At 42.0% G+C, this 11,598-nt stretch overlaps 1 protein-coding gene across 1 annotated transcript; it reads right to left on the minus strand.

The window, feature by feature from the left end:
- Positions 1–782: 782 nt before the first annotated feature.
- Positions 783–10,374, minus strand: mtfr1l (mitochondrial fission regulator 1-like). Its single transcript, XM_080750211.1, has 7 exons — positions 10,249–10,374; positions 8,052–8,191; positions 7,784–7,891; positions 7,523–7,632; positions 7,176–7,387; positions 3,139–3,502; positions 783–2,916 (listed from the first exon to the last, which is right to left on the minus strand). The coding sequence occupies exons 2-7, from the start codon at positions 8,064–8,066 to the stop codon at positions 2,802–2,804; spliced, it is 924 nt and encodes a 307-aa protein (XP_080606337.1). The 5' UTR covers positions 8,067–8,191; positions 10,249–10,374; the 3' UTR covers positions 783–2,801.
- Positions 10,375–11,598: the final 1,224 nt, after the last annotated feature.

An 11,598-nucleotide genomic window follows, 5' to 3' on the forward strand; every position in this document is an offset into this window, starting at 1 on the left:
AATAGAATAGGAGATACTATAGTCTCAATTAATCATGCATGAACCCTTGACTTAAAGATCAGATTTGAATAGCATCAAAAATATATATTTTTAAGGCATACAACCCTTTCTTTAATACAGCTTGTTCATCATATTTGGATGCTTCAGATAAAAAGGAACCTGCACCTAACACACCCTATTGTGTCTTTATAGTATGTATGTAAACAAACGACTTTACACGTAATTAATTCAAGAACAAGTAGGGCTGTCACGATATGACATTTTACATGACGATTAATTGTCACTCAAATAATTGGCGATTAGCGATTTAATTGTGTTTTTGTCGTTGATAATTACATTTCTGTTTGGCCTTTAGGCTTTGAAGTTGTATATGGTAGATATGACACATAACCTAAATATACAAAGAAATTACTGACATATTTGATAACTTTATACTTAAAAAATAACATTGATAGTGGAAATAGCCGATCTACAAGCTCACAACGCGATGTGATGCGTTGTGAGCTTGTAGATCTGCTATTTCCACTATTTTTGACATGGAAACGATTATGACGATTATGAAAAATAATCACGATTATGTCAATCACGATTAGACGATTATGTAATAATTGTGACAGCCCTAAGAACAAGGGTTAAAAACTACAGTTTAAGTTTCTCATTATTTGGTGTCCCTATATTGCCACCTCATGGGGATTCAGTGAAACTGCATGAAAATGAAAAGGTAGGCTGCTTCATTCTTCTTTCATGTATAGCATATTTCAAGTAATTCGTCATGATTTCAAAATACCAGCCCATATTTATTTACAATTCAAAACAAGACAAACAAGACATCCACATTACAGCAGGAAACACACATACACATGGTGGTGGTAATCCTCACTAACAATGAAGTATAATTTAGCCTACCGGTAAATAGACATGAGGTGGCATAGGCTGAAGTAAAAAAGAAAGGAAAAAAAAAGTTAAATTTGTGAATTACAAGGTAGCACTAGCAGACTGTTTTCTCGCTCTCTTTCACATGGTTTATAGGTTCAACAGCTCAATTTAAAGACTACATACAGTTTAAGTTGAGTGAACTATGTCTAACATCATCACAATAACATAGTGCTCAGAAATAGACATTATGCAATGCCAGGTTGTTGAATATTTGATCAACTCCATCTACAGTACAAGAATGATGTTACTGAGAAGGCTAAAGGGTATTTTTAATCCCAACAGATGGGAATATTCTCTCACACGGCAAAACCACATTAAGAGTCACCGGTGTTCCATACGTAATTACACATATAGTAATTCAAAGAGGAGTTATGGTAATATCAATCATTCTAACTTGATATGGTTGGACCTACAAACGATATGCGAACAAAAGCTACTGGGGCGTATAAGTCATTGTGCAATGAACGCTCTTCAGCAGTAAGAGCATATTCTGAGAAAAATAAATGTGGGTGAAATTGTGGGGGGTGGGCTGATTAAAAAATGTATTTTAACTGAACAATAATGGGGAATAAAAAACCGGCAATAGGTCGTAGTAAGGCATCAACAGGAAACCTTGTCATCATGAGTCACACAGGCTTCATACTCGCTTTGACATAACCCTGAATAGAGTGTTCTCATGCAATGTTTAGGAGTCTGTATGTCAGTGACATGGTAAGTAAATGGTTTCTTTTTAAAATTTAGAGGAGACAACCTTTCTTAGCCACAGGGAAGTCACTGTATTAAAAAAAGAATGTACAGTTTGTTTCTGGTGTAGTCTTCAACAGACATCAACAGCAGCACACATATTTCTGTCACAACAGTAGAACAGTCATTCAGCAAGGTCTTGCTTGTTTTTATGCATCACACAAGTCACTCCAGCTCAAACAATGTCACACACATATAGGCTTCCGAGTTGTGGGAAACTGTCATTTTACCCAGTGGCTCTTAAACTAAAGGTTAAAGGAAAACCAAAGACAGGACTTAAATTATCGGTTTCATGGGTGTGGTGGAGTGGTTTAGAAACAGGGGGCAGTGAGTAAGATATGATGCTATGAACAGATTCAATAATTCAATGAAAGACATTAACAGGCTCCAAAGTCTCTTCCATACAAGGTGTAATAAGCTACAAATCACTGTTTTATGGCTAGATCTCTCTGCATAAAATGTTTTCAAGTATGTTGGAGGACTTTTTACATGAATTAAGTTAACTTGCATCTTCTCTTCTATAGAAAGTTTACATGTGTAAGAAAAGAATCCCAGAATACAACTTGACTCTTGCAATAGCAGTACAATTACTATGCTCTCTATAGAATATAGACTGCACAAAGGGCAAGTTATTGGCAGCAGTTATGGTATGGTAACAAAGTAAGTTTTATGTGAATAACTTCCTGTACCACTGTGATAAGGTATCGTATATTTCAGGGAGATTTAATTTGTTTATGTGTTGACTGGATCAAGAGTAGGTAATTTCCCTTTTCCACTTTCCTCTTGTACCAGGAGAGTGGATTTGAATTATTTATTTAGGTTAGTTTAGGTTTTGACCTTGTGAATTCTTCTCACATTGCCATGGGTCAGTGAGGCCAAGATGGGTCTTCATGGGTACACATTTACACAGGCAAAGGCCTTGTAACAAGCACAGCAGAGACATTTCATAGAATGAGTGGAAACAATGTATATATTACACTTGCAAAGCTTTAAAACAAATAACCTTAAACAATAACCCTTGAATAAACAGCTTGTTGAGGTATTTTTTCAAGCATCATCTCAAAGCTATTGTCCTGTTCCAACTTACATGCTGTAGCGCTGAGAGACAGAAAAAAAATCAGCTACTTCCGTTTCATGTCTTCTTCCTTCAGGGTAAACTTTTTCCGCAGGGCCTCTGAAATCAGAGAGGCGGAGTCCTCCTCTCTCAAGGAGGTACAGCCTCTGTTGTAGTTGTACCTGCATTGACACATACCAGCCATAACAGGTTGTTATACTAGGACTGATGGTGTTAACATTTATTCAGAAGCCATTTCACCTTCAAATGCTGCTCATCAATATAGAAGATTGTTCTGTACTGATGGGCTAGAGTTGGGACCACCAGGGCACCACTCAAGACATTGTATCAAGCAGTCATAAACAAATGAGCTATGAGGCACTTGAACCACTGGTATTGCTTACCTGTCCTTGCTCATTTTCATGCGGTTCATATCTTTTAGGATATCCATGACATCGGCAAAGCTGGTGGACTTGGAAAGCGACACAGTGTCCTCCTCTGCCTCCCGGAAGTCCATGCTGGGCCTATCCAGGTCAAAGGTTGCAGAGGCCGTCATTGAGACAGGAGGCAGGGGGTCGGGGACCAGCTCCGACACCACAGAGACGACGTCTTCCTCATCTTCCTCCTCCTCGTCCTCCTCTGTGACATCGCTGATGACGAAGGAGGCGGCGGCTGCTGGTTGGTAGGGTGCCGTTTCGAAAGGAGCCAGGGAAAAGCTCATGCTGGTATCATCAGGTGAAAGCAGGTCAGGGGTCAGTGGGTTGGAGCCTGAACGGGAAGAGCAGAGAGGGGAGAGGAATTGGTAGTAATTCACACAAACTTCACAGACTTGAATTGGATAATTAATGGTGAGAAATCCAGTCACTTAGACAACATGGCATTTAACACATCGGATGCCCACGTGGTGTCTACAAGTCAATTTCTTTGATGTCGCTGGAGGCCCACGACGCGTTTGACGCGTTGTACAGTAAACTATACTGTACTGTAGCTTAGTGTTGTCAAAAATATCGGTATATCGATAAATATTGATACTGAAAAAATCCATTCGGTACAATACGACTTTTCCGTAGTATCGGTAGTATCGATACTACGTTTTACAGTTCGGTACGGCCATGCAAGCTGGAGTGTTCCCGACCTGTGGCGGCTCTCTCAGCCCCCGCGAGCTCCTGCAGTAGCAGACCTAGCAGACCTACAAGCTCGCAGCGCGGCACTACCGTACACTACATGATTGATGCGCAGCGAACTTTGGACCTCGGCTCATTTCACCTCCCGTTTGGCAAAGTCGGATGGCTTTGACATTGGACTTACCGGGCCGCGTGCGTGTGCGTTGTTCTCGCGAACATCGGCATGGATGACGGGCGCACATGTGATCTTTAGCGTGGAAGTTTAATCCCAACAGCAACTGAATAGCCTAGCCCTAGGCTATAACGCTGGCTGCAATGGTTGTTTACAATGGACCGTCGCATCTGAATGATGAAACGGGCCGCAAAGCTTGATGGGAAATGTAGTGTTTGTTATTGTGCTTTGCACAGTCTGAATTGTGAATGTTGTTTTTGAATAGAAGTTGACTTTGATGGTTAATGCAATACAATACAGCAGAATGTTATCTGTTTTAGCTTTTCTATAATAATTTTACAATAATAAAGTTTTTCTTTATAAATAACTTAATATAATATAATATATAATATTTTGTCTTCAACATATTTTTTCCCAAAATGATAATTGAAAAATAGGGGTTGTCTTATAATCAGAGTCGTACTAAGTTCGGGCTAATACGGTACTTTACAATTGCAATGCATGCCATGCACTCACTGTTACTGTGAAAGAAAAATATTACTGTGAAAGAAAGTGTAATTATTTCTTCCAGACAGTTGATAGTTTATTTTTTTATTTGTGTATTTTTCTTTAAATTTTTGCACTAAATTCTCCGTGGTTGCGTGGTATCGAAAATGGTATCGAGTATCGAAATTTTTTAAAATATCGTATCGAAGTTGAAAATCCAGTATCGTGACAACACTACTGTAGCTACTGCACTTGGCTACCGCGGTGATGAAACAAACTCCATTTCCCAACATGCAGCGCGCAATTACGTCACCCGGACGTGCTGTGTGTCTCGTTGACTTCCTGTTTAGCGGCTGCACAAAAATGCTGTTTTCTCCGGATTCTCTTCCTTTTTTCATTTTTTTCTCAAAACGGCAGCCTCTTCTACATGCCGTAACACAAACACTGTGGCTTAGAAATGATAAAAAACGGTCCTGACTGAAAGAAAAGATTTTCGCGAAATAAACAGGACATACTTGGATTACATTTACTCGGATTACTTTTCTCGCCAGTACTCTCGCCGGTAGGTAAAATGACGCGTTGCCATGGGCACCAGCAAATTAAGGCGTCAAAACCACGTGGGCGTCCGATGTGTTAAGATGTCTGCGATAAGAGGCTGAAGCCTGGGAAAGGTGGTGAGCAATCAGTAACTTCCCTGGAGTCACTACTAACACGTCACGTGCCAAAGTCAACTGTATAGCCTGCTACGTATTAGTGAGTTATTTTCGTTAAACAGTACTTAACATAACAATGACCCCAATTATTTAACAAATAACTTTCTTAACAACACAGATAGTTGATCATGGAAGACTGATCATATTAACACAAACTCTGCCATCAAAATACCCCTTTGTACCCCTTCTCTGCCATGCCCGTAGAACCCGTAAATGTAATAAAAATTAATTAAAAAACATTTTTGTATCGAAGCGCAACTAAAATAGGCCGGAACTAATGCTCCGTGATCGGTTTCTACACGGACACATTATTGAGCGGACAACTTTAACATTGGAGTCCCTGAACCGGAAGCGGAAGTCCGTCCTCTATTTTGGCCCGTTAACTTTCTGTCTGAACTCCGCGGCTTACAGATGGAGAACTTATTGATCAATTGAAAAAGTTTCAACGGATTTGAGAAGCTGATGGAATACGCGAACACACGATGCATAGCAGTGTCCGATCACGCACGATGGGAACTGGACGAGCGCCCACGTTAACAGGTAGGAGAAGCCGGCAGTGAAAGACATAGAGAAATTAACGGGCTTTACGGCCGTAAACTACGAATGAGTTAAACCCTAAACTAGGGATGTGAAAAAAAATCGGAAATCGACGCGTCGATCGACTCACGCTCACCGCGACTCAAAAAGTACGAGTCGAAAAGTCGAAGAATATATATATTTTTTTATTTTTCAAAAGTTTTTCCCCCAAAAAAGGTTTTAATCGTTCAAAAACGTTATAAGCGTTAATGTTTTCCATATATGTGAGAGGACCGTGTGTGTGTGTGTGTGTGTGTGTGTGTGTGTGTGTGTGTGTGTGTGTGTGTGTGTGTCTGTGTCGGAGACGAGTGCATGCCGCCTGCATGTGTTGTGCATTCGCATGCATGCGGCGCTAGTCAGGTCCGCGGACTACTGGTTGAGAAACACTGCTGGACCGTGCTGATGTGCGCGTCATAGCAGTGCGCGCTGACTTGCCTGACTGTATCTCTATGGACTGGATGCTTTTGTTTACCTCCTGCCTCTGCATGCACGCTTGACACGAAAGCTCGCTTGTTAATGGCAGCGTCGCCGTTGTGTGCGATGATCACAAACCACACTACTCGTCGTTAACGTTAATGCGACACACCGGGGATATATGAGAGCGAGCGGTCAGCGCTCCCGCACGTTCCATGGACTTATTGTCACTCCGCTTCTAGTCTCTAGAGAACAGACTCCATGCTAACAAGGAAGAGCATTATTATTAGGGCTTTGATGCAAGTTCTGATGGGTGCAGCATACGTTGTGTTGTTAAAAGTAATGCGCCGTTGTGCTGCTCTCCTCTCAGCTGCTGCTTAGCGAAAAAAAAAAAGTGAAAAAAGTCGATCGACGCGTCGATTTTCGGCCGCGACGCGTCGATTCGCCAATAATGCGTCGATTAACATCCCTACCCTAAACCCAAAACAGTCACACCATCCTGCCTGTGGCAGCTTGGGCATAGTGGTTTGAGATGTAACGGTTAATTTAAGTCTAAATTACACATGCTTACCTCTCAGACAATGTGTTTCAAAACAGTGGAGAAAAAGAAAATACACTAAGCTTGTTTCTGCAAATATTTTGTACTTATCTGCATTTACGCACATTTCCACATTTCCACATTAAGAGTCTGATTCATCAGATAAAACGTGACTGTTGGTTGTGACGGACGTACACTCTCACGTCTGCTCGGAGGCAGACTTAAGCGGCACCAAAGCCTGCGTATGTCATTAGATAATCTGAAGGTCGATCAAGCAAGGCTGATCCTATTACACGCCTAGTAACATAGTAACAATGCAGCTTCATGGTCAAATATGGATTTCAAATTCAGGTTACATGGTGGACAAGCATACAATTCACAGAATGATTAACCACAATTATCTAGTTGGGCTTCTTACCGGATTCAGTTGCAACGATCTTGGCAATCTGTGAACGTAGTCTGCTTAACTCATCCTGAAGCGCTGTGGTGCGGTTCATTGCCGTCACACCAGGTTTTCTTAGCCCCTCCACCTTCTTTCCCTCACGGCGGAAGTTGGGTACAGATGAGTTCCTATGGAGTACCAGGAGTGGTGTGGGTCTCCATTCATGTCTCAGAGGACGCGAGTCACTCCTGGAAACAAAAGCAAAGAATGCAAACCATGAAATAACACACTAAGCTAATTATCATAGAAAGATGACATTGGAATCACACCCAATAATCACCTCTGTATCGGCTGGGACTAGACTGGGTCTAGACTAAACGTACCGTACTCTGGCATATGTTTCCTCTTCATCTGCAGCAATCCAAGCTATGTCAGCCAGGGTAGGAACCATGGGGCCATCCATAGGTCGCAAGGGGGGCAGGCCTGGCAGTTCCTAATATCCAAGGTTAGATGTTGAGGGACGACGTCATAATATAGCTCAAAGTTCGTAAATTTGTAATTGTCTCAGGAGAAATAGGAGATTATTGTCTTCATATGTGATTCACCATAGGCCTACATGTACTAAAATGAAAAATCAAACATACCTGAAAGCATGCCCTTTGTGGAGGTTTAAGGGGAAGAGTGGAGCCTATTCTCCTCACCACACTACGGGTGGATCCGTGTGGCTTGTTTTGCCAGATGGGAATAACTTCCTGAACAGGTGAGTGAAATACCAGTTAGCTTGCCCTGATAGTGTCAGACAGCAACCAAGCTACAATCTCATGTCAGTTTAAAGGCAGGACATTTCAATCCAAGAGGCTTTATAAATAAATAAATAAACCCATAAATGAAGGACATGAGAGTTAAACTTACCGTTTCTGCTTCCATGATTAAGAATCTGGGTCCACCTTTGCTGGTGCTTAAAGTTGTTGAAGATGGATGGAGCAACTCATTAAACACCACGTCAACCCTCTGCTATGTCTTCAGTATGGGACAGCGAAGTCTCAGAACATCTGTTTTGAGTAATAGCATTTATCCATTACACAAAAGAAAGCTAATGTACGGTAATGTTAATGTTAAAACCCTTGTTCACATCATCAAATATTGACTAGAATAAATTGTGTTAAGCGACCAGTGTTTCAATTGAACGAGTGATTGGCGACTTTCAGACTAATTCTGTGGTTGTCTAGTTGATATTCTGTTGAAAACAGCTTAGAGCAAAGATTCTCAATCTTTTTAATTTCATTTTTTTATACACACACACACACACACACACACTGATGGCAGAGGAAACCATGCAAGGCACCAACCTGCTCATCGGGAGCAAAGGTTCAGTGTCTTGCTCAAGGACACTTCAACACAAACTCTGGGGGAGCCCGGGATTGAACTGGGAACGAACCTTCCGGTTGTAACCTGCCATAGACATACTATGCTTTGGTCGGAAAAAAACCCAAACTGGAATGATGTGGCATAGTTTAACTTATTTTTTGAAAGGTTTGTTTGGTATATCCATAGCCCAACAAGCGACTGGCAAGACTACACTTATCGAGAATTTAAATAGGGATTTGGGAAACAAACAGAGGTGACCAAAACAAAGCCACGCCGCTTCATCTGCCTGTTGCCACGGCTAGACCAGATCACACAGCCTGTTTGTGCATGCAATCTTTTAGCTGGGGACCACTTGGATGTCGAGTATGCTACAACTGTCCTCCTACTCTCGCGTGGCCAGACTGTTTTTTTTTTTTTTGCAAATGCTTCCGGCATACAGTCTGGGGCACGGAAATAGATACGATGAGTGTGAGATAGAGCGGATGTGACGCAACCGCTCCCTTGGTGCAGTAGCAATAACATGTCCTACTGGAAGCGTTATGTCTCCTTTCAAAAAAAAATTGGGATGTTATTTCGTCCTTCTCTGGTGTTGTTTGTGTTACTTCCATGATGTTTTCAAATGTTTTCTTGGATACCCATAAGAAGAATATGCCGCTCCGGCTCGAATGACTCTGTCTGTGCGAGTGTGTTTATGTTGGGACTACAGTTCAGTGCAGCACTGGCTACTTCCGATACTTGCCGTTCAGGAGCTGCCGTTCCAGACTCTATATAGCATTCGGAGATTGTGGTTGTGGAATAGTTGTCTGGCTACACAAGACTACTGTCCTCCTAAATGCCCCTTTGCTTGTTTTTTTCTATTTCAATATAAAAAACATACACATCTCTGATTCATCATTGGAGTCTTGTTTGTTAAAACGTGTCACATAACACTTTTGGGGGTTTTACGGGTTGTTACTCTGTAGACGTAGTATAAAACAACACATACCATGGTAACTACGACAACTACCACAGATGCATTGGGTTAAGTCGCCATGTTTTAACAGGGTCACTCGTTAAACCATTGGTTCTCAAAGTGGGGTCCAGGGGGCCCCTAGGCGTCATTGAGGGAGTTCCAGGGGGTCCTCGACTAAATGATAATTAGGAACCAAATGGACTGTAACTCAGAGTGTACCAATGGAACCAAATGGACCCTGACCCAGGTCAATTTGGTCCACTCTCAGAGTTAAAGTAACATTGATATTACACTATAAAGTGGGTCTCAGAGATAGAAATGGCATTAAAAGGGGGGTCCACGGGCTAATACGTGTCAATATGGGGGGGGGGGGGGGGGGGGCTTGACATGAAAAAGTTTGAGAACCACTGCGTTAAACCAAACACCATCCCCCCCTGTTATGTTAACCTAGGATTTCAGGGACTCTGTGGGTTCCTTTAGACTAGAGGGGTCTAAAAATGTACTCATACGTACAAGTCTATAACCCTGACAGTGTACAAATAGAAGCAAATGAACCGGTACAGAGTTAAGGGAAGACCTTGACGTTTGAAAGTTTGATAAACACTACGATAAACAAAACACCCCCGTTATGTTAACCTAGCTAGCTAAGCAAGCAACAGTAGCATCCGAGACCGAGACCGTGGCCCTGCCGTTGACCCTCTGCCTTTACACTATGTTTTTTTGTTTTTTTGCACAGCATTCCGTACCTCTTCCACAAAACGCGAGGAGCATTACTTGCACATTACTCACCATATGATACAGTATTGTGGAAGATGCAGAGCAGCAGGTTATATCAGACATTAAACAGCTTCTCCTCTTCGTCTTTCAGCTCTGTGTGTGTGTTAATGTGTTAATGTTGTCGTATTTTAGGCCGGAAGTTACCGGAAGCTGGGGCTCTTCCCTGTGTGTCCTCTGATTGGTCAGATTCTTCTTCTTGTGGAACTTTAGTGGAATGTTCGAATTGCCAATGGTACATGTCGCCACCAACCGGTCGTGAATCTTGATAAACCGTTCAGATAAAGGAGATGAATTAATAGCCTGTCCAGTCCAGTGCTCAATACAGACTCTGAATGAGAAACAGACAGAGAGGGCGTTCCCTTTTCTTAATCCAAACATACCCGGTCTGCTGTCTAAAGCACAGTGGTTCCCAAACACTGGGTCGGGACTCGGGGTTGCTTATAATTTTTGGTATCCTACACTTTGATTTTAATATTAGGCTAATTATTATTTCAAAACATTTTCAAATCTCTCTTTTGGGTCTTGAGCTAAAACGTTTGCAAACCACCGGTCTAAAAGATAGACTATGTTGTTTTTAACAGCTTAAATAAACTTGGATTTTCGTGCCATGTCAAACAAAGAGACATTTACAAATCTCATCTGTCCGCGACCCACAAATGGGTCCCGACCCACTGTTTGGGAAACAGTGCTCCAGGCCTCCACAGCGCCACTGGTCCTTTAATGGGCGGAGGGAGCATGATGCTGAACTGGTCACTGCATGACAGTGGTCTGGTCTGCAGTGATATCACTGCAATATGAGGCGTTTATATGGCTGCAGGCTGCAGCAAGTCTCTCCATCATCCACAAACAAACCCTGAGAGAGGTCAGTTTCTATTATTATTATTCTGCGATGTTGTCTAACGCAACGTTGTTCTTTACCAGTTAAAAGCTCACCATGTCTATAATCTCTTAATGCTCTGAATGAAGCTGCTAGCTTGCTACTGTGTTCTTTCTGCAATGTGCAGGTAGGCGTTGCATGCCATCCTTTTCATGTTATCAAAAATGCGAACGTTATATACTCCACGATATGTGGATCGTACATCGCAGCTTGACTCGATAACAATATCTTCATTGTAGGCCTACGATCAAGAAAGATATAGGGCTGTACAGGTAGGTCAAGTCACTCAGTCCTTTCAGAGATCGTACTCTGGCGGAAATTAAAGTTGCATGCATGTTGTTGCTATGCTGTTGCAGGATCTCACAGCAGCACAGATTCCGGTTGAATTGTCTACTGCTGCTATGCTGCAGCTGTGGCTACATGTGCAGATGTGCACTGCACATAACGTTACATAGCCTAGTTTGATGTTCAATCTTGATTTACAA

This window comes from Nannobrachium achirus, assembly GCF_963921795.1.
Source record: "Nannobrachium achirus genome assembly, chromosome: 20".
NCBI classification, from domain to species: domain Eukaryota; kingdom Metazoa; phylum Chordata; class Actinopteri; order Myctophiformes; family Myctophidae; genus Nannobrachium; species Nannobrachium achirus.